This window comes from Lepidochelys olivacea (assembly GCF_965140295.1).
Source record: "Lepidochelys olivacea isolate rLepOli2 genome assembly, chromosome: 25".
Classification (NCBI taxonomy): Eukaryota; Metazoa; Chordata; order Testudines; family Cheloniidae; genus Lepidochelys; species Lepidochelys olivacea.
Window position 1 is genome coordinate 8,861,819 of NC_140435.1, and position 27,024 is coordinate 8,888,842.

The following is a 27,024-nucleotide window of genomic DNA, read 5'->3' on the forward strand; positions in this document are numbered from 1 at the left end:
CAGACCAGTTCCTACCTGTTCTGACACTGTGCTGCACCCCGGAAGCAGCCAGCAGCAGGTCCAGTTCCTACGTGGGGGGGCCACGGACCCTGTGCGCTGCCCTCGCCCCAAGCACTGGCCCACACTCCTACTGGCCGGTTCCTGGACCAATGGAAGCGGGGTGGGGGCGGGTGCTTGCGGGCGAGAGCCACATGGAGCCACTTGCGCACCTCCACCTAGGAGCTGGACCTGCTGCTGGCTGCTTCCAGGGAGCAGTGCAGTCCACGATGCCAAGACAGGCAAGAAGCCTGCCTCTGCACCCCTGCTGCACCGCTGACCAGGAGCCACCCAAGGTAAGCCCATGCCCCAGCCCTGTGCCCCAGCCTTGAGCCCCCCCAAACCTCAAGCCCCTTCCTGCACCCCAAATGCCTCATCCCATGCCCTACCTGAGCCTGCACCCCAACCCTCTGCCCCAGCCCTCAGTCCCCCCAAACCCAGAGTCTCCTCCTGCACCCCAAACCCCTCATCCCAGCCAAACCCCAGAGCCCCCCCACACACTCTGCCCCAGCCCAGAGCCCCCCCACACAGCCCCCACACTCTGCCCCTGCCCTGAGCCCCTCCCACACCCCACACCCCAAGCCCCTCATCCCCAGCTCCACTGGGTTGTGGAGATTTTCTTCCACTGTGTCGCCAGAAAAAAAGTTTGAAGACACTGGCCTAGGCCACACACTGGAGCTAGATCTCATCTACTACACTGCGGGAAAGCAGTACCCTCTAGAGGCAACTCACAGAACTCCATGTCTTCCGTGCAGGACATTAACAGAGTTTTGGAGACCTTTTCAAATTCACACATGCCTAGGGTGACCCGTGTAGAGACTTTACTAGTGCCCTCGGGCAGAACATCCAATTCAGTTTTAAGAGCATCTCTGCGCCATTTCCCCCCATGCACGAGCAGGGCAACCTCTGTGTACAACCGAATTTCTATTTCCAACAGGTATGACTGGTAGACAGACTTCGTGTTAGACGAGCAAGGATTTGATTATATCCTGGGACAAAGGAAACCCTTTTCCTCTAGCACATAGTGGATGGTTCTCTGAAATCCCCTCTCCAGTAGGCTAAATACCGAAGAGGTATGCTCAATGGCCAACTCCTGCAGAAGTAGATAAAGGTGCTGAGGCCCCTGTAGGATCAAATCCCTGATTTTTCACAGCTCCGACTGACTAATTTAAGTTGTGGGTCTTCAGCACCTCTGAAAAGATGGGCCCCAAATACCTGAAGCTGGGAGCGGGTGGGTGAAGGAGTTAGGCACAGTCCAAGGGCCAATCTAAGCTGTATTTACTTTTTATCCTTTGACTGTTGCAGGACCATAATGCTGAACTGGGGGGGTCTCTAGTCATCCATCTACAACAGTAGCTCATTCTGTTCCACTCAGTGACCCTATACTATGACAGAAAGCAGTATTGGGAGCCGACCCCCACTATGAAATGTGGCCTCATGCACTGAAACTTGTTCATGCCCTCCCCTTCGAGAGCCCATGACCTACAGATATAGAAGCATAAGCAAGTTTTACAGGACCATGCGCTCCACCACCATGCGAAAATAGGAAATATATCTGCATAAGTTGGGTACAGCCCCTCAGGCTCCTGGCAGGTTGATAATGCAGCTCATTTCTCCAGGAATATTAGACCAGAGGAAGGATGGCCCAGGGGTAAGGGCATTAGGTTAGTACTTTCAAGACCTGTGTTTGATTCCTGCCTCCAACCCACAATGCCTTGTGTGACCTTGGGCAAGTCACTTAGTCTTGCTGTACCTCAGGTGCCCATCTGTATAACAGGGATGATAGCCTCCCTGGCAGGGAGGGTAAATACATTAATAAGGGTGAGGTGTTCAGCTAGTAACAAGGGCCAGGAAGAGAGATGCTTTTCAGAAAGGCTAGGAAAGGGCAGCCACCCCACCCACCTACCCTGTCCTCACGCTGGCGGCATTTCAAGATTATTTCTTGATACAAAACATTTTTTTGGTGGTCTGTCCAAAGAACTTCGAACAGGGAGAAGCTGTTCGCAATCAGCACCCAACACATAAATACAACATAATTTATTGTGTCTGTTTCACAGAATGATAGTGGTAGGTGTTAGAAACAGCGTCCAGGGCACGGTACGAGACGTGACTCACATAAGTACAAAGACTCAGACCACAGGATTGTTTCCTTAGAGGAATGCGGCTAGTGGTAGCAACTTGGTCACTGCTCACGAAAGAAACCTTATTTTCGCAACCCCCCCACCCTTCACCCCAAATCCAAGGCAGTCCCTCCTTTGTCACACAGAGAAATCAGTGTTCTGAAGTCTCTGTATTCGGGAGTTACAGGCTGAAGTTAACCCCCCTGCAGGTAGTACGCAGGCCAGCGGACTGAGGCTCTGCACAAGAGACTTTGTCCATTAAGGTAGCTGGCTGGGAGAAAAGGATTGGCAAATGGTGTTCAGGAAGAGAGGGGTGGAGGACACTTACAAAAGTTAGAGAGTACCAAGCCAGGGCTAGTAAATGAAGTCCAGGGAAGTGCAACACCTGCAAAGTTCCCACACCCTGACTAGCACTACGATTTATCAGGGGATAGTGGGGGGTGGGAGACACCACACTAAACAGGTGATTTGGTCTCTGAAGTAGCAGAACTTGGCTTCTCTTTGATACTCCAGCTAAAACTGACAGAGGGCTTCCATTGCCAAGTGGAGATGCATCTCACGTGGTTCTGAAGCAGACAAGGATGGGCCAAATGCAGTCACTCGCCCAAGGTGAGGCCTATCTAGTACATAACCCTCCCTCCCAGCTGTAGCAGTCTTTGCTTGGCTCAAGATGGAGAATTGCACTCTGGGACCTGGAGGCCTTATTACAGGAAAAGGTGACCTCAATTTGCTCCATTTTAATCAGATTAGCTCTAGACTTTGGGCTTCAAGAAAAACTTGCCCAAGCTGCAGCCCTTAGACAGGCTAAATGCTGGTGTGCCTGGAAAAAACTCCACTAGCTTCTGTCCCAGCAGCCTTCCCTGGCCCCACCCCCCATATCTCCTTTCAGTAGGAAAAGCAAAAGTATTTTAAACTCCCTCTTCCCCCTTAAGTCCCCCCCCCCCCATGAATAGAACCTACAGCTAGGTGGAGAGAGACAGCTAAAAGTGGATGTAACAGGAAAGTCAGGTGAAATCTATCCAAGTAGATCAGTTCCCCAGCATAGACAGCACACTAATATAGCAACTCTGCCCTCAACATAATGTGCTTTGAAAGGTGGAAACCTTAGTATTCTCCGGCTTCAGAACTAGGAGACAGGCCTTGGTGAGCAATGATCTCAAAAGATTAGCAGAGGAATAAACAGAGTGAGATTAGCATAGATTTCCCCAAGCAGTGAAAGGTGTGGTCTAGCTGTGAAGTCAGAGAAAGGAACAGAAGACATTTTCAGAGAGAAAGGCCTAATCGTGGAGTGAAAGGCAGTTAGATACAAGGGCTGGAGAAGTGCGCAAGGAGCCAAGCCTATGTGCACATTTAAGTTATAAGTAATTCTCAGCTAGCGGAATAGCTGCAGGGTCTGCAGTGTCCTGCCAAGAGGCCTTAACAAAGCACTTCCTATCCTGCCTTCAGGATGCAGGTGAGCCTTCCTCCCCCACACACCTGGGCACTGAGCGTATAGTATAGGCAATGTCATACACCACTATGGTCTCACGGCCAACTCCATACCCTGGCTATGTTGAAAGCCAGTCCATCTTAAAAAACATTTGAAGCAACAAAGTCTATGGTCTGACCAGGCTTAGTTAGGGCCACCCACCAAGGCAGCCAGTGAGATGAAACTTCAGGTGGTTTTGGTCATAATGCTTATTCCCCCTCTAAAAAAAACACTGACTAAAAATGATGTATTTCCATCTAGTGGCAAACAATTACAGAAATTACCATAAAAACTAGTTATCTAAGGCATCTTTAAAAAAATATTTCTGCAGTCTCCATTTTAACTTGAAAGCTCAATAAAAATAGATTTCTATGAAAGGTCTCTGATTGTCCCTTGAGCGGCATCTCTGTTGCAGTGAAGGGGTTCAGCAGTCCTGAGGAGGCTTGGCCTGGGTGAGGGCAAGAAGGTCCAAAGCTCAGTGGCACATCCGGGAGGTCATTTCCTTCTATCAAAGGACACACAAGACAGGGAAGTTAATGGTAAGAAGCACAATGCCCAGGCAAGAGAAATTTCCGTAGGAAAGGCTCAAAGTTTGGAACATTGTTTCCATAGCATCATTAATTTAAAAAAAAAAAAAAAAAAAAAAAGCAGCATTCCAGTTTGAACACTCACATGGAGTAGAAATTCAGTGTCACCTTTAACCTCTGCCCCCATATTCCTATTCACTGACAGGCAGGAGACCTCCTCAGCTGCCCCATCAGATTTAAATCTGTCTGGCTACATACAGCTATAGAATAACCATCACCCACCATCCCAGACTAATGCAAATACCGAGTACTTCTATGGCACTTTGCATCCTCCATACTCTTTATGAAGTTGGTGAGCATCGCTGTGCTCATTTTACAGAGGGGGAAATAAAGACCAGGGAGGTGACAGGGGAGGTGATTTAGCATGAGCACACACGCACTCCCCAAGTCACACAGCTAGTCACCGACAACTGGGACTAGGACCAAGGGCTCATGACTCGGTGACCAGCATCCGACCACACTGCCTTTCTGTCACGTGCAGCAATGTGCTAGCAACACAGCGATAAGGCATCAGGGCAGATCCTTGGACTTCAATTGCAACTTTGCTGGCAGGGGTGCACAGCTCCTGGACTGAGGAACTGCCGATGCATGTGACTCAGCCATGGACCAGACAGTGGGGAGTGATGGTGGTGGGAGAAAAGATAAAATGGCAGCCTGAAGCACAAGGAGGTGACTGGGCAGAATCTACAAATGTGGCAGCTTCCCTCTCTGTGGGTGTAATGGCCCTGCTCCGCTGCATGGGTTACCATGGGATCTGGGCCAAAATTGAAGAGGGCAAGGTAAGAACAGGTTTTTGAGCTGTAAAGGGAGGGGGAATGGAAGAGGTATGATGTAGTTTCAGTCACCCTCTTCAGAGCTCAGAATCTCTCAAACTGAATCCAACAATCAGAGACTGGGAGTCAGAATCCCAGAGTTCTGTTTGAGACGCACCACTCAGTGGCCATTCATAACTATAAGCCAGCCAAATTCACTCACCAGAGGTTCTAACTCCTTGGTGTCTATTAGATTGAACTCTTTCACAAAATAGTAAAAATGCTTGTAGCAGGTGTTCACGTGGGCCTCTGACCCCATATGGCTGATCCTGTCAAAATGATGGATGTAGACGTGAACAAAGACCCGGAAGAGCCTGGACAGAATCTTCTTCACTACCTGAAGGAAATTCTTGGGGAACGGAGTACCTGCAAGAAGACATACAAGCACCATGATTTATTGAAATGCACTTTCCCCAGGACCACGGTGCCATGCAGTCTTCCTAAAGCATAAAAAGAAACAGTCCAATGTGTATTGAAGTGATGCAAGAACAGTTTCCTCTGGAGTAATTCACAGACTGCATTCCATCCTATCTAAATTTTGGACCAGTTTTTCCAAAATTAATGCTATTAACCTATGCTATTGGGTCCTGCATTAATTGATGCTACTGTGTGAGAGACCTGAATACAAAACTGGATTAGTGCACATACAGATTTCCATCTGCAGTTTCAATTTGATATAGTTTCCTTCAGTTCCTGTTGGGACATTTTAACAAAAATTATGCAGACACTAGACCACCATACTCCACTCTAGAAGTGACTGCATTCTGGGAGGAGTGGCTCCTATATATAGTTTATTAAAACTGACAAACCCTTTGGGATCCTTCAGGTTAACAAGAGTTAAAATTATGATAATACTACGCTCAGTCATTTATAGGCCCCTTTTCACATTCGACATTTGGTTTATGTGTTTTTCATTCTAACAACTACATTTGCAATCTACAATACAGTAGTTTTGATCAGCTGGTCTTCCTAGTAATAACAAAATGACTTGAGTTTAAAGTCTACATAGATTGCTTCTCCACATACAAGGAGGAGGTAAGAGGTGAAGGGTATTTGTTAAATATCCTTCTTCCCCTGCCCGCAAGTGTTCTGCATGAAATTAATTTTCAGTCTGTGTTAAGTTAGTGAATCTGGTATTATAAGCAAAGCTAGAAAACGCTAAACAAGACAGAAAACTCCTTTGATGATGTAAGCTTCCCCCTCCAAATGAAACAGATGTTCCAGCAATCACTCAGTCCAAAAGAGGTCCTTGCTGAAGAACCCTATATAAAGGGACCACACCCCAGAACCTCCTGTGGTTACCCGGATGAATACACAGCAAGGATTTTGGCAATTGATACAGGTACTGTTGTAGGTTCCCAAAGAGAAGGTGGTTTACGGTCTTATTCTCTCCCTGAATGTCACCACATTTAAGTATTGTCGTTCTGTGTGTGCAGATGGGGTCTGAGTAATGGTGGACACTTTCTGCACACAATCAGATTGCTCCTTTTCATTAGCGCTTTGATAAGGATAGATAGCTTGGCATTCTCCATATACACCGAGCAGTAGCGCAGGAGTGGATGGGATCCTGCGGGATCTCAAGTGGATAACCAGCTCCTACTCCCCATACCATTTGTTAGTTGGTCTCCCACACAAACACCCACGCAGCTGTCATCCGGTTCTACTTCATTTGGCAGAACCGTGACCATGGGCCGCCTGTCCAGACAGGGCAAACAGGTTTCGTGATCAGATCAGGCACTAGGACAAAGGGTCAGGGAACTATTATTTTTCCTTCCTTGTGCAACATCCCCTCTCCTCCAACCTCCCATTGCTTGCTTCCCCTCCCCCAACACAGACCTTGCATCACCCAGACTATCCGAGAGCTGAACTGAATTGCCTTAGGCCTGTGGTTTTCAAACTTTTTTTTCTGGTGACCCAGTTGAAGAAAATTGTTGATGCCCGCAACCCAACGGAGCACGGGATGAGGGGTTTGGGAGGGGCTCAGCGGGTTGGGGTGAGGGCTGCAGGCTGGGCCAAGAATGAGGGGTTCAGGGTGTGAGAGAGGGCTCAGGGCTGGGGCAGGGGGTTGGGGTGCAGGGGGGTCAGGGCCCTGGTCTAGGGGTGCAGGCTCTGGGGTGGAGCTGGGGATAAGGGGTGTGGGGTGCAGGAAGGGGCTCTGGGTTGGTGGGGGGGGCTCAGGGCTGGGCCAGGGGATTGGGGCACAGGGTTGGGGCTTAAATTGGGCTACTCCTGGTCAGCAGCGCAGTGGGGTTGCTAAGGCAGGCTTCCTGCCTGTCCTGGCACCGCGCGCCGCACTGCGCCCCGGAAGCAGCCAGCAGCAGGTCCGGCTCCTAGGCAGAGGTGCGCAAGTGGCTCTGCGTGGCTTTGCGTGGCTTTCAGCTGCAGGAACTGCCCTCCAGCTCCCATTGGCTGGTTACTGAACAATGGGAGTGCAGAGCTGGTGCTCAGGGCAGGGGCAGTGCATGGAGCCCCATGCCCCCCCCCCGCCTAGGAGCCAGACCGCAGCTGGCCACTTCCGGGGTGCAGCGCGGTGTCAGAAAATATAGGAACTAGCCTGCCTTGGCCAGGCAGCACCGCCAACGGGACTTTTAACGGTCCGGTCGGTGGTGCTGACCAGCGCTGCTGCGACCCAGTGCCTTCCATTCTGCAACCCTGGGTCGCAATCTGCAGTTTGAAAACCACTGCCTTAGGGCTTTGCCTGAAAGATCACCTGGGGTCATTCACAGCAGCAGAAGGCTGACCCTACACCAAAAGCTGAGCAAGCCTCTGCTCCAGCACACAACCATGTGCTAACTCAAGGAGCAAGGGCTGAATTACACTTGTCCAAGATGCCTTGTATTCAGCCCCCGACTGCTGAGAGAGCTTTCAGAAAGGTCCATTATTTCACAAGCTGCAAGAGATGGAGACAAAAGCTTTATACCATACCAGAGAGAAGCTGAAGTCTCAGATCTCCATGGGTATAAAGCATTAGGCCAACACTTGAAAGGCTAAATTTAGGAGCAGAGCATCTCCCGTTCTCATTGACTACAATGGGACCTGTGGTGGTCAACACTGCTGAGAGTCAGCCCACTTGTTTAGATGCATAAATATAGCTTCATGAGCCTATTTTTCGGCACCCAAGTTTGGACATTTTGGGCTCCAAATCTTGTTTACACCAAGGCCTCTTTAAACTCCTCCGACAGCATAAGAGGGACATAGGTTACCATTACACACACTCTAGAGCCTCTTGATACTGACAGAGAGGTGTGAAGGAGCCTTCTTAGTACAAATGAGAATAAGGCCCTCTGGCCTTCGTTTTTAAGCAATGGGAGGTTGAAAGAGATCATAGCTGGAAATGGAAGAAGAGACACACCTCATTCTGATCACAAACAACTCCTGAACCACCCAACCAGCCACATGTAACTTGGCACAGGTCTGCAGGCAAAGAAGTGCTCAGCCAATAAGATGAGTCTTGCACCAGAGAATGAAGTCAGTAAGTGCAGGCACTTATGGGCTGCTCTAGGGAGTAAAAAGCATCACTGCTTGGAGCCCTATGGTGAAAACATTCTGTGTGACCAATCCCAAAGGCTTGGGTCTGTTGTCAGAAACATCTCAGTTATTGCAACGGTCCATAACGAGAGAGAAGAATCCCTCAGGTGACCAAGTCCCAGGGCAGGTATGAACTTGAATCAACACCTTAAACTGCAGTCAGAAGCAAGTGTAGTTCACAGAGCATGGGCATGATGTGCTCATCACTCAGATCTGCTCCACTAAACTGATGGGCCACCACATTCTGTACTGTGCTTCTGAATGGTCCTGAAGTATAGCAGGCAAACCTGGATTACTGCAGCAGTCTACCTGAGAGGGTAAGGTCACAACTCTCTAGTTAATCACAGATGTGGGGGAAGAGAAGTTATAAGCTATTAAGGAATCCAAGAGCACTCAGGGGTCCACATAGCCCAAGATTGCAAACCCCTTCTGCAAGTCATGGACATTTTCCTTCACTAGATGGGACAGCCATAACTTCAGAAATTTTGCAAGCTGTTTTCTGCTGTCAACCAGCAGCTCCATCTTCTCAACCAGGTGTCAGTCAGAACGGACGTATTTTTAAATTCTGTTATCTCAACCTGGCAGTCCTAAAAATACTTTGGCAGAATGAGTAAGATTTTCCAAGAGCCATGAACCCCATACACAGAAGTCAATCTTGAGGGAGCCAACCAAGAACCTTCAGCAACAAAAATACAAGGCCCCACTACATGAGCTAAAGAATAAGCTTTTAGTAGCAAGTTGCAGGCAATTGCCATCGAGACTAGCCATGGAGGCACAATCACATGCCCTAAAGCCAGGTATTGTACAGGCACCAGTCCTAAACTACTGTTCAGAATGAGAAACCAAGTCCAGCAGCCCAACCTCTGTAGTGTGGAGTGACTCCTCCCGTTCTCACAGCAGCCACATAATCTTTGATGTGCCGTTTGAGTATTCCAAGAGCACCCTCTGACTTGGAGTGCCTCGCCTGAAACAATTTAGGCCTAATTTTCCAGAAGTACTAAGCATCCATCACGCTAACAGAAATCTATGGTAACTGCAGGTACTTGGCACTTCTTTAAAAAAAGAAGAAAAAAAAAAAAAAAAAGTTAGGCCTGACAGTGTCCCAGGCTGGGCATGAAGGTAACCAAAATCAGTGGCCACTTTCAAAAGTTTGCAGCCCTCTGCAAATTGCCAGTCAGTACTAGAGGAAGTAGTTCACCTACTATCTCAAGGATCTGTGCAATGTCCAATGCCATAAACTAGTGGTTTTCAACCTTTTCTCATTTGCAGACCCTTAAAAAAATTCAAATGGAGGTGCAGACCCATTTGGAAATCTTAGACATAGTCTGCAGAACCCCCAGAGGTCTGTGAACCCCAGGTTGAAAACCACTGTCATAAAACAAGTGCCTACTGGAAAAGGAACAGGGAAATAGAAGGGGCAAGAGATTGTACTGGTGGATAAAAGATTTTTCTGAAAAAGAAATTGGTTATTTTTTATTTTGTTATTTAAATTAGAATAAGTTTTTCTTTTTAAAAATAAACTTGTTTAAAATGAAATCCGAATTTAACAGAAAAATTATAATCTCTTAAAAACATTTAAATAAAATATAAATATGCTGAATCCCTGAGCTTCTAATCACAAACTCTGAGTTGAAAGCTGCTTTTCTACATAAAGAAAGATGGGAAAACTTTTGAGGTCAAGCTTTACCAATGTGGCACAATAGGTCATGTGCTGCATTAAGAGCTTGATCCTGTGGAGGACCCAGGACCTGTGCCACTGGGTGCAAGAGACTGTCAAAGTCATCACATGGGTTGGGACCTGCTTCCGACACTGTATCTCATCAGGGTCATCCACTGAGCCCACCTGGATGATCTCATACTCCTATTTTATAGCTTCTCCCCACCTGAGCTCGGTTCTCAAATTATGAATATTTATGACTCCACCCAGCATGGAAACTTCCTCTCTGGCTCATGAAAAAAACAGTGAAGTTTGTGTATCCAAAACATTTAAGGTAGTTTTGTTTAATAAAAATAAATATTATATGCCATTGTGTGTTCAATTAAATTCCAGTCACGATCCTAGTGCAGCTTGCCACAAATTGTGACCAGTAAGTTAATTATGTTGTAAATAAGCAACATATTCACCATTTTCTAACGTAGTAAATCTGAAAATATTAAGCAATATAATTGCAAAAATAAATGTATAGAGTTATAGTGTACCCTCCTATGTAGCAAAAAGATGTACCAAATCTAGCGTAAAGGCTCTATTTAGTTGTAAATAGACATGTTTTAATGGTTATATCAATCAATGAGAATGCACCTCTCTTTAGAAAACAAAGGAAGTACCAATGGAAAAGTTCCTTAACACGGATTATTTAACTCAAGGTTTACCATTTGGTGATGTAAATTGCTCCGATTTAAATCAATTTATCTTGTGTCAGTCCAATTAATTTCCCCACAAATCAGAACTGAACTTACCAACATTGGTGGGAAAAATGTCCTCATTGTTGATCTGCACCTCAATCCAGTCCATCAAGAGGTTCAAGTACTTGGGAGCCGATAGGGCAGTGGGTTTCCGGTACTTGTGCTCGTCCTGCCACCTGTACTCGTACTTGGGTCCCCCAGACATGATCGGACAGGACTGTTCCGTGCAATAGTCACTGATGGTGCCATAGATCAGATTGATGCGATTGAAGAAGTCCACCACATGCACCGCCACCCAGTCATTCTGTTCCTCACCAGACGGCAGCTGGACGGCCAGCTTCAAGTCCAGCCCTGCATTGAGAGAGGCTTGAGCCCTCTTGTGCAGCTCAAACCGCTGCGTCCCAGGCTCAAACTTGCGTTTGGGCCGAAAGGTTTTGTCCTTATTGAACACTTGCTTTAAAGGGTTGGACATTTTTCTTCTTTTTTCCCCTTCTCTTTTGCAAGTCTTCAGGGAAGACAGCTAGAGACACAAGGCTGCTGGACAGTTTCCAATGGCAAGGTTGTAATGGCCTCTATCTTCACAGAAATACCTTGGAGCTCCTCTGGCTCTCCAAGTACCTTCTAATCTGCAACACAGAGAATTTACAGTAGTTACATGGGCAGCTTTTTCAACAAGAGACTTTGTTCAGAAGGAGTGAATTTGTTTGAATGCCTTAGGGGGAAGGTATGGACATACACTTCAAACTCATAGAACTGAAACAAAAGCCAAATATGCTTCGTTTCCCCCTACCCTCTCCTCTTAGGACTAGGTTTCTTTAAGGGAAGTGTAAAAGGTAGAAGAGTGAGGGTCAAGTTCTCAAAGAGGTTCCTCATTCAGCCGCTGTCACTGTAAGGAAAGTAATTGAAAGGTCTTCAATTACTTCTACACAAAACATTAAGTGAGAGAAGGTTTATACCCAGTTTGCCAAGTTACTGTGGGTGAAGAAGCAGATTATTACTGTTATTACTATAAGACACCAAGACTCTACCACTATGATAGCAAGGTAGCTACATTGTTTTATGAAAACATCCAGAAACTGGTACTGCATTATTTTTGCTACTAGGCAGAAATGAGCAAAATAGTAGCCACAACAGCTGTGTCCATGGACTTATAGCGAGGAGATTGGTTTCAGGCTGGCTCCTCAACAAAGGCTAGATTCTAACACCCTTAAAGACATTGGGGAGTACTGACTCCAGAAGCAATCTCATTAAAATCACTGGGACTACTCTCTACATTAGCCAGGGTATCAGAATCTGACCCTGAATGACGGGATTCCTCTTGTGAAACAGACACGTGATTTTTGGTGTTGTAATGTGGAAGGTGCTGACCAGCCCCACAAAGACAGGCCATTTTACTGCAACAGAAGCTCCACAGTGGTTCTTGGAGACATTAGTCATCTGAGGAGAGCTGGCTGCTCATATGGTGCTGGAGCATCTGCTACACTGCATTAAGGAGAACGAAGAACACACACACTTTCCTAATGTTACTTTCCCATGTAAGTAATGGCCATCATTGCCTGAGGTTTTTACAATTGTGCAATGGGAGGAGAAATGGCCCTGAGACGCTATTAAGACGTGTTCCACACTACAAAAATACACGAGAACCCCATGGCTAACAACCTATGTTGCCAGCAATCCATGAAGTTCAGTTCTGGAGCCGTGCCACATGTTCACAAAGTCACCCCGACGAGAGAGGAGGGGGCAGGGTGCCCACATCCACCCGCCCACTCCCATTTTTGAGTTGGTACCAACTCAAAATTCCAGCCAGGTTCATTGAGAGAGTCACTCATGATCAAATGAGCCTGGCCCAGTTGAAACCAAGTGAAGCTCTGCACTTTTGACCAAGTTTTGCCTTGGGGAATGTGTACCCTGCACAAACCAATACTGAGAGGTATTTGCATGAACCCCTAGAGCTACTGATATTTGCTTGACTAGTTTAAGACTAACAGTGAAGGGCCAAGGATATAGGGAAAAAATAAAGCTTAAGATGCATTTTGATATCACAAAGAAAAATTTTGAAAGTCGTAACAAGAGGGGGACACTGACAGCAAAATGCAGCGAGACAGTAGCTATGGTTAGCAAGAGCAGAGTCATACCCTCACCACATCCTGCAACAAAATGCTTCACTTCTTCTATGAAGCGGAAACACAAGGGGCTGTGCCCATTCAGCTTAGATGCACTATTGATCTCACATAATTCTTCTGTAACACATCCAAAACAGAGGCAAAAAACCTAACAATGTAAAGGGCAGGTTCACGGTCTGAAGCCACTTCCAGGAGGAAATCAGCTCCAGAGAAATAGCAGCATGCACGATTTCCTCACTTTGGAGTCTCAAAGGAAAGCTTTACACTTCACGAGTATTAACGGTATACTCCTTTGGTTCCAGGCTCCAGCCAAACACGAGAAAGAGGCCTTTGAATGTTCTGACTCTGCTCTCATTTACCTTGTCTTTACACCATAGTAATCCCATTGACTTCAGTCGAGTCACTCAGTTATGCTGGTATTATGTGTAATGGGCCTTTTTATTTACTTCCCATAAGAAGGTTTTGGCTGGCAAGTAATTAAAGGCCACACATAGGTCTCTGCTCCTTACCAGCACAGCAGGGGGCATGGCAGGAGAGGACTGAAATGAACTACCAAAACCATATGGAGAAGCACTCTCAAGGCCTGTCCACACTTTGCCAGTGGAGTGGACACTAAGAATTTTCTAAGAGTAATTGTCACAGGGTGTTTCATAAAAGCCAACCCAGACCTACAGAGAGGGAGTTTTCACAGCTGAGGAACTAGTTAGCAAAAAAAACACAAAAAAAACCCCAAAAAAACCCCAAAAAAACCCCCAAATTTTTTTTTTAAAATAGGCAGCATTACTTGGGTAACAAAGCCCTTATATGTTTCAGGTTTTGATTTGTTTTTTTTTTTTAAAGGGGATGTAAAACTTGTGAAAGTTCCACGAGTCACCTCCCTGGAAACTGAAGCCCTCTAAGCAAACCTCAGCATGGGTAGAAGCTGGACAAGCTTCCCTGTATCTCAGTCCTGACCTCTGAAACTCAGGACTTAGAGTGAAGGTTAGTTTCCATGGCCCATGCAATTCTTAGCTTTCCTGCTACAACTGCCAAGATGCTCAGGTGTGGGGGTGGTTTGTGATGCAGCCGTGTCCAAGAATGCCAAACAGTCAAAAGAGGGCAATGACTTTTGGTCAAATCTAACCTGGGCTGGATTACAGCAAGTGACTGCAGAGTAAGGTTTGGTCTCCTCCAATCTCTTGAGACATCTGTGCATCTAGCTTATATTTTTATATATAACCAAAGTTTTAACTCTCACTTTTCCTGCATCCAGAGTTTGAAGAAGTGCCTCCTGTTCACTGAGGAATCATTAGCATATTTAACAAGAAGTATACAGCCAGCTCTTCAGCTGGTATAAATCAGTATGGCTCCATTGACAGTATCTGCCAATTTACACCAGCTAGGGATCTGGCCCTATAATTTCTAAGGCTAGCATGGGAGCACAGTGAACAGTATTCAGGGATGTTGCGTTACATTAGCACTGCAATTTTCTTTCCACAAATAGTTTCCTCTTCCTCTTGCACATGATCCGTAAGACTACATGATAAACTTGCTACTGTGATCAGCCGCACATTAAATAAAATTAGCAGCAGCCTTAAGAGTTTAAGATATTAGCAAAATGGAAACTTCAGCTGAAGTACAGCAGATGTAATGCATTCAGCTATGGTTCTGACGTCTAACTTGGTTAAGAAAAATGCAGCTATGGGCAATATCTGGCTCTGGAAAATGTAAGACATACAGGTTCTGTGGCTGACCAAAGCAGCATCTGACATGAGTTGAAAGAGGATATAAAATGGTGATCGTAAGTTTTTTCTCCTTCCACCCTCCCCACACAAGTCACAGCTCAAACAGCAGTAAAACACAGAACAGAAAGGAAAGATCACTAGGGGTTAGGATTTGTGCGAGGGTGACTTGCAATTCAGCTGAACCGATGACTGGCAAGAAGCAGAAAGTATGCTTTGCTGCCAATGCTGCTTTTCTCCCCAGCTTCTTTTTCATCCAAAGGTTACTCCCACCCAGAAGTCCACACCACTGGCTATCAAGTAGAAGTATCCCCACTAGTCTCACAAGAGCATGTTAGTAACACAGCAACTTCCTGTACCATGGAGGACAAAACTTCTCTCTCTGGAGGAAAAGTCCTACCTTTATATCCAGGGATATGAGATTAGCTCCATGCTGATGATGGGTCACTGTTATAAAACAAACTCAAACAAATGAGCAATGAACGATGGGAGAAAATGACTCTCCCAGAAACTTTGATAACTATTACACAATCTTCAACCAATGGCAGATGCTGCTTTGGTCAGCCACAGAATCCATATGTCTATTTTCTCAGAGCCAGATATTTATTGGGAAAAGGGGAAGTGTGGGGAGAGATTTAAAAGACTCGAGGCCATAGTGATGAGGAAAAGCACTTGTTAAAAAATTTTAGGCCCAATTTTCTTCTCACTTATGCAGTGGAAGTCAGGAGTCACTTCACTTAAGTCAGTGAGAGTTACGGGGGGTAAAATTGATATGAGAGAATAACTTTCAGTACTGCCGTATTCTAAAATATGTTTCTGAGAGAGCATGCAAAGCATATTTCACTAGTTTCCCATTACTTCTTTCCCTGTCATTTTCTCCAAGCTGGGCAAGAGTGTGTTTGTGTGGCAAAAAGTCACCATTTTCTGTTGATTTAAAAACATAAGAATGGCCCTACTGGGTCAGACCAAAGGTCCATCTAGCCCAGTATCCAGTCTTCCAACAGTGGCCAATGTCAGGTGCCCCAGAGGGAATGAACAGAACAGGTAATCATCAAGTGATCCATCCCCTGTCGCTCATTCTTGTATGAGGAGAGATCCACCCCGCTGCTCATTCCCAGCTTCTGGCAAAGAGAGCCTAGGGACACCATTCCTGCCCATCCTGGCTAACAGCCATTGATGGAGCTATCCTCCACGAATGTATCTAGTTCTTTTTTGAACCCTGTTATGGTCTTGGCCTTCACAACATCCTCTGGCAAGGAGTTCCACAGGTTGACTGTGCGTTCTGTGAAGAAATAGTTAAATACTTCCTTTTACTTGTTTTAAACCTGCTGCCTATTAATTTCATTTGGTGACCCCTAGTTCTTGTGTTATGAGAAGTAGTAAACACTTCCTGAACTACTTTCTCTACACCAGTCATGATTTTATAGACCTCAATCATATCTCCCCTTAGCAGTCTCTTTTCCCAGCTGAAAAGTCCTAGTCTTATCAATCTCTCCTCATATGGAAGCTGTTCCATACCCCTAATCATTTTTGTTGCCCTTTTCTGAACCTTTTCCAATTCCAATATATCTTTTTTTGAGATGGAGCGACCACATCTGCACACAGTATTCAAGATGTGGGCGTACCATGAATTTATATAGAGGCAACACAATATTTCCTGTCCTGTTATCTATACCTTTCTTAATTATTCCCAGCATTCTGTTCGCTTTTTTGACTACCACCACACATTGAGTGGATGTTTTCAGAGAACTATCCACAATGACTAAGATCTCTTTCTTCAGTAGTAACAGCTAATTTAGACCCCATCATTTTATATGTATAGTTGGGATTATGCTTTCCAACATGCATTTGCATTTATCAACATTAAATATCATCTGCCATTTCATTGCCCAGTCACCCAGTTTTGAGAGATCCTTTTGTAGCTCTTCACAGTCTGCCTGGGTCTTAACTATCTTTAGTAATTTTGTATCATGGACTGTCATCGTGACTTGTCAATAGCAAACATTCATCCCACATCTGAATACACAGATTACACTGTAGAAAATACCTCTTCCATTTTAAAAAAGGAATGAGGTATCTCTAGCCAACCTCTCCCCACCACTAAGAAAACTCAGGAAGTTATTCCCTCTCCCCCACAATCCTCTTTCAGAAAACCTACGCGTACACAGAGATGACTTCTCTGCATAGAGTCTTTATTTCCTTCAGTTCCTGAAACACCATCCAGAGTGACATGCAGTGCCATCTTCCAATCCTCACACCGTCCCCACACAGGATTTACTTTAGGGTTTTAACAAGTGCCCAGAATAAATGCAATCAACAGATTAAAACCAGCAGGTTCCTATCTGCATTTTCTGGCTCCTCGAATTATACTGTTTGTGATAGTTTGTTGGGCCTGCTGTACAGCCTTATATCAGTGTTTCCAAAGGCCAAAGTTTAAAGCTTCTTCGTTTAAAAGAAGTATTTCATGTGGTGTCTGTAGTGCCAGCTAGATTGTGCGTTGCAGATAGGGAGGGGTCAGAAACATATGCAGCCACTTCCTTGCCAAGTGACCTGACAGCTTAGGCAGCTCACATCCTGCTGCCTTACTCATGTGAAAACCCTGCAAGTAAATCCTGGTGAGTAATACATTTACAGTACATGTTTCCTTTCAAAGAAGCTACTCCACTGTACTAAGAAACAATAATATTGTAGGATTTATTTTAACATTTATACAAGATCCACACATGGACTAGGTTATATGCTTCTGATCATTCTACAGCATTGTGGTAAATTTCCCAACCAGGCAAACCAAGACCAGATTTTTCACAGCTCTTCCAGAGGGATGACTGAGACAGAAGGAAGTCAAAACACTGTTTGCAAAGCTGTACTGATCATGGTAGTGAATGAACAAAAATACACATAAGTGTGTCATGGCAACTTCAAACTGTCAGGGTGGATGGAAAAAAAGGCATTTCAGGGTAGACAATAATAATTGGTCGAAGGAGAGAGATTTTTCAAATATTTTAAAGTTAGAACAAGAGGAAGCTTGAAAAGGTCACTGGTAGTTTTAGTCAGATGCCAAACTAGACACCAAGGCCAACATTTGCAAAAGTGGCCAGGGTCACTGGATGTCCAGTTTGACAAACCCTGGGCTTGATCTTCCAGAGGCGCTGAGCACTCAATGCCAGATACAGTCAATAAGAGCTGCCACTGCTCAGTCCTTCTAGTAAACTGACCCAAGGGGAGATTGTAGTTAGGCACCTAGAACAGAGGCTTCTCTCTCACACACACCCATCAGCCATTTTAAAAAATTTAACCCAATTAATACTTTCTACATGAAGACTGTGGTTTTTGTGATAGTCTGCTCAAGGGATAAAATATCGGTCTCATTTCTCCGCTGTATGAGTATGCTGAGCAGAGAGGAAGTCCTGAAACTGCTCTTTGGAATGGGTTTAAAATAAAATAAAAAGTACACACATGAAAAATTAGCATAACCGTAAGGATGCACTTGAAAAAAAATACACAAATACACAGTAGGAAACCCCTGCTGGTAATATCTCACCTTAAGTGCTCACTCTCGTTACAGTGTGTATGGTAACACCCTTGTTTCATGTTCTCTAGGGACATAAATCTCCCCACTGTATTTTCCACTGAATGCATCCGATGAAGTGAGCTGTAGCTCATGAAAGCTTATGCTCAAATAAATGTTAGTCTAAGATGCCACAAGTCCTCCTTTTCTTTTAGTCACAAAATGAAGAGCACACCAGATCAATGGAATGTCAAAATTGCCAGGCAGAAAGCGTGTAAAAATTGTGAAGTCTGACCATTCATAGCTCTTCTTGAACAACATCTCTGCTTAGATTAATTTCCTGTCTGGCAGGGATTCATTCACCTACTTTTAATTGGAGATCTCCAGCATTTTCCTATAAAACTGCTCAGTCTGCTTTTGTTTCTATTTTAGAAAAAACATTCATATGGCATATCCAAATTCTTTTTTAAAAAAAAAAGACTGTCCTAATATTATATTGGCAGTAATCTTTAAGACATTAACATAAGCCATGTCTTTCCTTTCCAGGGCAGCATCAAGATATTAACAGCAGTTTACAGACATGTTGCTAATGCATGTAAGAGCTAGAGAAGTTCTCACTGGTAGCCTTGTACCAGTTTCCTCATGTATCTTGCTGGAGACAATCCAAAGTATCAGCTCTGGAGGGCAAAAGAGCACTAGGTACATTAAAAAATAAAAAAGTTTTGGAGAGCTTTTGAAAGTGTTATATTGAAAACACACAGCAGAATTTCTACCCGTATAACCCCTGCTGATCCCAGCCCAGATGCATACATCTAACAAAAGAGAGTGTTTATGCCTTCGTTCAATGGGACAACTTCCTAGGTTTTCCTTTCATTGATCTGGTTTCTGAGAGGCATTAATGACAAATATAATGAAGCCATTTTGAAACACAGATCTCTAATCATCAGTCCTAAGGATTAAACAAATAGCCTTTTCATAATCAGTCCAGAACAAGTTCCAGGATTGTACTACTTGTCTCCCCGCCCTCTCTTTGCAATGTGACTACAGCGATTTAAATCTGAGCAATGTTGTCTGGGACATTTCTAAGCAAGAACTCATGCAAGCCACATGCTTATTCTGGGGTTTCCAAGGAAGAGCCTTGGTCAGGATCAGGGCAGTCCATTTTCATGCCTTTAAACCACAAGAATGCAGAACTGACCCAGCTGAACATAAGAGGAAGCAGTACCATATTGCATAAAATAATCATACTGAGCTTTAATTTGTGTTTTTCTTCCCCCCCGGAAAGGCGACCAAATAACAATGTATTCAAACTATTTTTTAAAATCTATTTAGTTTTGGTAATAGCAAGGGGAAGGGGAAAAAAAGTCAGACTTGACCAATTAACCCATAGAGGGGCTAGGAGGACTTCTAGTAACTAACACCCTGTGGCAGAACTTCATAGCCGCACACTGTAGCGAAGAGCAACAGCTTCAGAAAACCCCATCAGAAGAATAAATGCAATTTATCAGCGTTTAGATCTAGCATGAATGGACAGTAGGAATCCCATCAAATAATAATTCAGTGTTAAGCTATCACACGTGCAGGAGAAGAGACAAGACAGTTCATGGGACGGTAATGAGACAGCACATCCATTCAATTCTAAATTCCTGGCTTGAATCCAGACCAGGCTGACAGTAATCAAAGCAATTACAATCTGATGTATGTTGAGTGGTCTATGTGAAATGAGCTGGGTGAGGTCTCAGCTCAGTTATTAGCACAACAGGTTTCACGTCACAAATTGGTACCCTCAGAAGAGAGGGTAAGGACAGAATGGTCTATGGGGACTGGACTGTCAGGTGTGAAGGCTGGACTATCCTCTTGCAACAGCATAAGGCAGGGGTGGGCAAACTATAGCCCAGGGGTGGGATCCGGCCCACCAGTCATTTTAATCCATCCCTTGAGCTCCTGCTGGGGAGCGGGGTCTGGAGCTTGCTCTGCTCCAGCCGGACAGCAGGGTCAGGGGCGCTCCTAGAAGCAGCAGCATGTCCCCTCATCCGGCTCCTATGCATAGGGGCAGCCAGGGGGCTCTGCTCCGCCTGCTGCCCCTGCCCCAAGCACTGCCCTTGCAGCTCCCATTGGCCGGGAACCACAGCCAATGGGAGCTGCAGGAGCAGTGGCTGCGAATGGGGCAGTGCGCAGCAGAGCCACCTGGCTACGCCTCCACATAGGAGCCGGAGGAGGGACATGCTGCTGCTTCCGGGAGCTGCTTGATGTAAGTGCTGCTCAGAGCCTGCACCCCTGAGCCACCCCGCCATTCCCCAACCCCAGCCCTGATCCCCCTCCTGCCCTCTGAACCCCTTGGTCCCAGCCCAGAGCACCCTCCTGCACCCCAAACCCCTCATCCTCAGCCTCACCCCAGAGCCTGCACCACCAGCTAGAGCCCTCCCCTGCCATTTCCCCAATCCCTTGCCTCAGCCCTGATCCCCCGCCCACCCTCTGAACTCCTCATTTCTGGCCCCACCCTGGAGCCCACACCCCCAGCCAGAGCCCTCACCCCCTCCCACACCCCAACCCCAACTTCATGAATATTCATGGCCCGCCATACAATTTCTATACTCAGATGTGGTATACCCTTTATACCCTCGGACCAAAAAGTTTGCTCACCCCGGCATAAGGGGAAGCTTGTACTTCTACCACTCAGGCTGTCCCCCTCCAGTGGTGGATACAGAAAGTAATTCAGTCTCCAGGGTGTTCAATTTGGTGACCAAAGATGATCTCAGTGCCACAGGATGAGCCACATTTCCTGCCTTTAAGGGAAGATTTTTCAAAAGGCACAAAAGGACTTAAAATGGACCTTTGAAAGTCTCCCCCTAACATCACAAAGTTATGATTGCTCACGCTGCAATTGTTATTTATTTAAGGCCAAGTAGAAAGAGGATTTTTTTAAAGTGACCTTTGTTTCCTTTAGATAGACACAGAAGTCCCTTGCTGAGGCTTCTGGAAGGTATAACTCCCTTTATGTGTAAGAATGCTCTGTGCACAGTGACTGGGACACGACTGCATGTGAAGGCAGAGCTGACTGGCTTCTAGCTTCATAGATGCTGAATAAAACTGACGAGCTGGTTCATGACTCCAGAAGCTATTTTAGGGTCACTGTGTAGACATGTATTTCTAGGGCAAGCTGCAGCAGGCAGGTGGCTTCCTGTACAATAAGAACAATTTTTTTTCCCTCTCTTCAAGGTATGACAACACTTTTCAAAAAGTTCTGTGCAGCAACAATGCCTCTTCTCCTTCAGCCTGGCTTAGTCCCCGACTGAAGGGATTTAAGAGGAAAGAAAATAATGTCATAATTTATTCCTAGTGATATGAATTACTCTGCACTGTCCTTGCAAAAAGGGAAACAGCAAAGTAGTATCTACCTAATGTTTTTTTCTTCAAAAAAAGAATAAAATGAACTTGGCTGACACTTCTCCAGTGTAAAATTCTCATGCTATGCTGGTCTAATCAACACAATGCTTCGGACTATGTTGAGAGCCAGACTATATTACAAGTTCAAACATTGTGAATGTCAATGGAGTGGAACCAGGGTTATGGGAAATTCTACAAGAGTTTCCTTAGCAGACACCAGGCTCAGAATGAAAGGCTGGCTTTGAGCCCCACCCATCTCTCTCTCTCGCTCATGTTAATATAATGCTTTTGATGCCAAAGCAGTAGGGTTCACGTCTCCATAACAGAGGGTTGTGAAGCCAGCCCTTCTCCTTCCCCTTTAGAACTAGGTGTGGCAGTGATCATATGCATTAGCCCAGTGTTTTTCAACCTGTGGGTCCACAGACCCCAGGAGATATGCAGACTATGTCTAAGATTTCAAAGGGGGTCTGCACCACCATTTGAAATTTTTTTAGGGGTCCGCAAATGAAAAAAAAAAGGTTGAAAACCACTGTATTAACCTTTCCCATCTGCCTGGTGACAAGTAACAGGCCTTAAGTAGGGTGACCAGATAGCAACTGTGAAAAAATGGAACAGGGGGTGGGGGGTAAATAGGCACCTATATAAGAAAAAGTTCCAAAAAAACAGGACTGTCCCTTTAAAAAGGGACATCTGGTCACCCTAGCCTTAAGGGGATCTCAGGCTTTGCAGCAGTGAAGAGCTGTCCGCATCAGAAGATTTTCTATCATACAGTTTGACATGAAAAAAGTCCCCCAAAACAGCAGCACCAGTGGGAAAGTTTTTGTGAAAATTTCCAAGTATAAACAAGGCTGAAGTAGACCACATGCTGCTTTCTGCTTATGGGAGAAGCTCCATTTTTGTGACTGATGCTCCATTGCCTCACATCTAAGGCCCAATTCCCACGTATTTTATTCCTGCATTTGGGACAGAGAAGAATTAAAGGTGTCTTTCAGACATCTTGCACTCCGTGTATTTTAAAGCCAGATGGGTCTTGCCCAACTCTGATTAAGTCAGAGCAGATTTGGGGCAGCTCTAGATTATGCTGTGCTTCTGTGCTGCCCTATGAGGGAAAACAGCCACAGTGCAGCACACTCTAGCCACACACACACACACACACACCCCACTCTACCCCCCTCTGTTAGGGGCTAGATGCAAGGATGATGTAGAGCCCTTATGCCAACTCTACTCCAGACAGCGAGGCAACCTGCACAGGAGGTATTCTCGGGACTCTATTTAGGCCCACTTAAAGCCCTCTTTATGCTGCCACAGTGGTGTAAAAGGATTTTAGGGTTTGCCAATGTACAGTGTAGTTACACCACTGCAAACCTATCATTTAAATGCTCTGCACTTGTGCAAAGTAGGGCTTACATTGTTATTGCTTAATTTAGTACACCACTGTAAGGTCTGCCTTGGTAAGATGGGTGCAGCACATCCTAGTGATGTCTGCATTGTAGATTTACACCATTTTAACTAACTTGACATAGTTCTTACTGTAGACAAGCCCTGAGGGAACTGAGAATCCAGCACCTACTGCAGCCGTGTATATCTTTGCAAAGCAAGAACTACTATGCCAGTTTTTTTACACCCACTTTGCACAGGTGTAAGTAGCTGCATGAGGTGCAAGGCAGTGGAGACTCAGGCCTCTTCTCTCTAGTCCATAGGCTCAGAAGCCAGAGCAGCAGCATGATTTCCAAAACACTCAACTTAAGACAGAGCCACTGTGTGCTCCTCTGCTGCAGCTCTGAAGACTTAACTATGCATCCCTTTGCAAAGTAGAAAGAGTTCTTATGGCCTCCATTGTGCCTGTTCTTTCTAGTGGATTGTTCCCCCAACAGGCCCCTAATCCACCTCAGACACAGTAAGAGAAATCAGATTCAACCAAGAGTCCGCTATCATTTCCATCATGAATAAGGTGATTCTTTTAGCACAGCAGCAGCTCCAGCAGGAGGTACAGACACAACTGAAAACAAAAGCCACAGATGTCCCATGGAGACAGAGTAATCTAGAGAACAGAAGGTAAACACCCAGCCTAAGGTGCATTCTTTAGTGAAAGCATTAGCTGGCTATCACGAATTTCTAAAATAATCTCCTAAACCTCCAACAAAGCTGGTTATGAATTCACTAATTACCAGTTACTGCAGCATCTATGGCACAAGTATCACAAAATGCATCACTGTCTTATGAGAAAAATTAATCTTCTTGAAAGTCTGGGATTTATTTTCAGGAGTACAGAACTTGGGATCATTGCAGAAATGGATACAACTATAGACAGGAGTGTATGCTTCCACCACTAACAAGGATAACTTTTTTCTCTGTATACTGTTGCCATAGAAATCTCTGGCCTGATTAATGGAGAAGTTTTTCTGTAGTTACAAAATAGTGGCTATATCAGCATAGCACAGATTTCCCTGAAACGGCACAAGCCAGGCAAACACAAGTTTCTGTGAGGTACTCCACATCTGTTCTAAATGTTGGGGGATAAGCCCCAGGTCAGAAGTGAGGAAGCAATGTCAGGGAGCCAAATGGGCTCTAGAAAGCATCTGGAAAAGATATTTCTGTACTAGTAGATAGCACAAGCCAGTCAGGGAACAAGTTTATGACAGACATCACTAAAAGTGAGTAGGTTTGAGGTGAGTTATGGTACAAGCAGGGAGTGAGGATTCGGAGTTCTATTCCCAACTCTGGCATGAAGTCAGTCACTTACGGTCTGATTTCCAAGTGCGATGGAATGGCTTCCTGTTCAGATCTGCTTACTGGTATTATGCCTGGATCCGGACACAGCTTTTCAGTGCAAGCCAAGAATCACCAGCTGGGATTGGAGCCCCTCCAAAGTACAAAAGGCAGATCCCAAACCAATTTGGCAGGAATTTAGACTTCGCACTTTATTACTTTAAAGGTTTGCAACTCCTCACAGCCAAGTAGGAGATGGATTCGCTTTCTGTTTTATTAATCTACTAAGATATGGTATTTACAGTATCCAAGAAACTGGTTAATAAACAAGATAGAGCCTGAAACTTGCACAAGGAAGAAAAAAGACAGGGTGCGTGCAGCAACTAGGTCCATCATAAAGAAAAACAGATGGTCAGGGGAATTTTATCTTACAATAAAAATCCCCCTTTCTCTGAAACTTGGCAGAGAAGCCATCACAGCCCGGAATGAGGCTTTTCAACGCATTGCCTCCTTCACCCCATTCAAGAGAAAGGCAACAGAGCATGCCTTGTCCCAAATTTCTTTGCTGGACAGTGGAGGACACCCCCTCAAGCTTTGAGACACCTTTTAGCCTAGAGATCCCATACCACATCCAGCAAGAATTTTCTTTGGAGGTGGTCAATACCTGCCTTTAAGTTGGCAGGAGCAATCACTTACGGTCACATGTACGCTAGGAGTGCTTTACTGGTACAGCTGAACCAGTATACTATAGTGGCAAAGCCCTCCTATCACAGACACAGCTTATACTGGCAAACCTGTGCTTTTCCTAGTGTAACCACCTCTACACTAGGGGCTTCTGCTCACACAGCTATGTAGGTGACAGATCACACTTCTTTGTACACCTAACTGACCCAGCTGTGCAGGCAGAAGCCCCTAGGGTACATTTAAATACTGTTGGCTCTCAAGGTCTACAGCCACAATTGGCTCAAACAGGGAGAACCTAACTTCAGTGCACTTACCCCTACTGCTACTTATCCTCCAGGTACCTGCGTGCAGATGGGAATTATTCACCCTCCCCCACCCACTTCCTCGAGACAGGGCAGTAATGCAGCCCACCCCGCCCACTTCCCTTTCCTGGCAGACCTGTGGGCCAGAGCCTATTCTTGCTCCCCAAAAAAGGGGATTGCTCAAAGGTTCAAACACTGGCAGCTCCTGGCTATCCCCCCCGCCCAGTGAAGTCCCAGCTGAGCAACCCCCAGCCCATCTTGGGCAGCACTGACCCCCTGGGGGCTTTGCACACAGAGAGGTTAAATCCTTCCCCCAGCCATCAGGACTCCCCTGCTTCCCCCTTTCCAGACTCCTCACCCCCCCCACCACCTCCCAGCCCCTCATCACCCTCTCCAGGATCCTCCCAGCTCCTTCTCCCCAGCTCCCCATTACTCCCCTCCAGCCCCCCCAGTCCCTTCTCCCCACACTCCTCATCCCCCCAACACCTTCCTGCCCCCCAACACCCTCTCCAGGATCCTCCCAGCTCCTTCTCCCCAGGCTCCTCACCCCCCAGCTCCCCATCACCACCCCCAGCTCCCCATTACTCCCCTCCAGCCCCTTCTCCCCACACTCCTCACCCCCCCCAACACCTTCCAGCCCCCCATCACCCTCTCCAGGATCCTTCCAGCTCCTTCTCCCCACACTCCTCACCCCCCAGCTCCCCATCACCACCCCCAGCTCCCCATTACTCCCCTCCAGCCCCCCAGCCCCTTCTCCCCACACTCCTCACCCCCCCACCACCCCCCAGCCCCTTCTCCCCACACTCCTCACCCCCCCACCCCCAGCCCCTTCTCCCCACACTCCTCACCCCCCCACCCCCAGCCCCTTCTCCCCACACTCCTCACCCCCCCCAGCCCCTTCTCCCCACACTCCTCACCCCCACCACCCCCACCCCCCAGCCCCCCCAGTCCCTTCTCCCCACACTCCTCGCTACCTCCCTCCAGGTCCCTCTGCCAGGCCCCCTCTTTCAGCTCCCAAGAGGAGCCCCCACCCCCCCGAGGTCCCCTGCTGATCTCCACTCGGAGCCCCCATTATCCCTCCACCGAGACCCCCCCGGCCCCATTACCGCTCCCACCTTCCGTATTATCCCTCCGCCGAGACCCTCGCACCTGTCCCCGGCGGAGGGGTCACCGTCTCGCTCTCTCCTCCGGCTCTCGGTAACTTTCCGGCGCGCGCCACTCCCCTGCCCGGCTCCGCGCGCCCGGCCGGCCCTACTTCCTCTTAAAGGGGCCGGGCCGCGCCCCACTCGCCTCTGCGCCCGCGCGCTCCTCCCCCTGCCGCTGCCGGCGCGTGGAGCCGGGCGGCCCCCTCTGCGGGGCAGCTGACCGCCTCCAGCTCGGGGGGCCGCCGCTGCTGGATCCCCCCTGGCCTGCCCTGCCCCACTCCCCATGTCACCCCCTGTCCTCACGCTCTGTGCCCCTTCCCTCGGGCAGCCCCCTGTGCGGGGACCCCCCTGCCCTCCTCTCCTGGGTGATGGCCAGGGGGGTCCCTTTGGGGTAGGGTGACACCCCCGAGCTGGCCCGAGGCCCCCTCCTCCCCCGATGCAGGGCCAACCCAAGCCCTCCCTGCCTCCCACCCACAACTGGGCCGGGCTGA

At 46.7% G+C, this 27,024-nt stretch overlaps 1 protein-coding gene across 4 annotated transcripts; it reads right to left on the reverse strand.

The window, feature by feature from the left end:
* Positions 1 to 3,100: 3,100 nt before the first annotated feature.
* On the reverse strand, positions 3,101 to 26,654 carry MOB3A (MOB kinase activator 3A). Of its 4 annotated transcripts, none has more exons than XM_084614741.1 (4): positions 26,538 to 26,654; positions 11,009 to 11,580; positions 5,187 to 5,389; positions 3,101 to 4,129 (listed from the first exon to the last, which is right to left on the reverse strand). In XM_084614741.1, exons 2-4 carry the CDS (start codon positions 11,424 to 11,426, stop codon positions 4,100 to 4,102), a joined length of 651 nt encoding a protein of 216 aa, XP_084470867.1. In that variant the 5' UTR covers positions 11,427 to 11,580; positions 26,538 to 26,654; the 3' UTR covers positions 3,101 to 4,099. The 4 variants fall into 4 exon arrangements, with proteins under 4 accessions (XP_084470867.1, XP_084470868.1, XP_084470866.1 ...); XM_084614742.1 differs by having other exon boundaries at positions 11,009 to 11,575; positions 26,504 to 26,650; XM_084614740.1 differs by having other exon boundaries at positions 26,504 to 26,650.
* Positions 26,655 to 27,024: the final 370 nt, after the last annotated feature.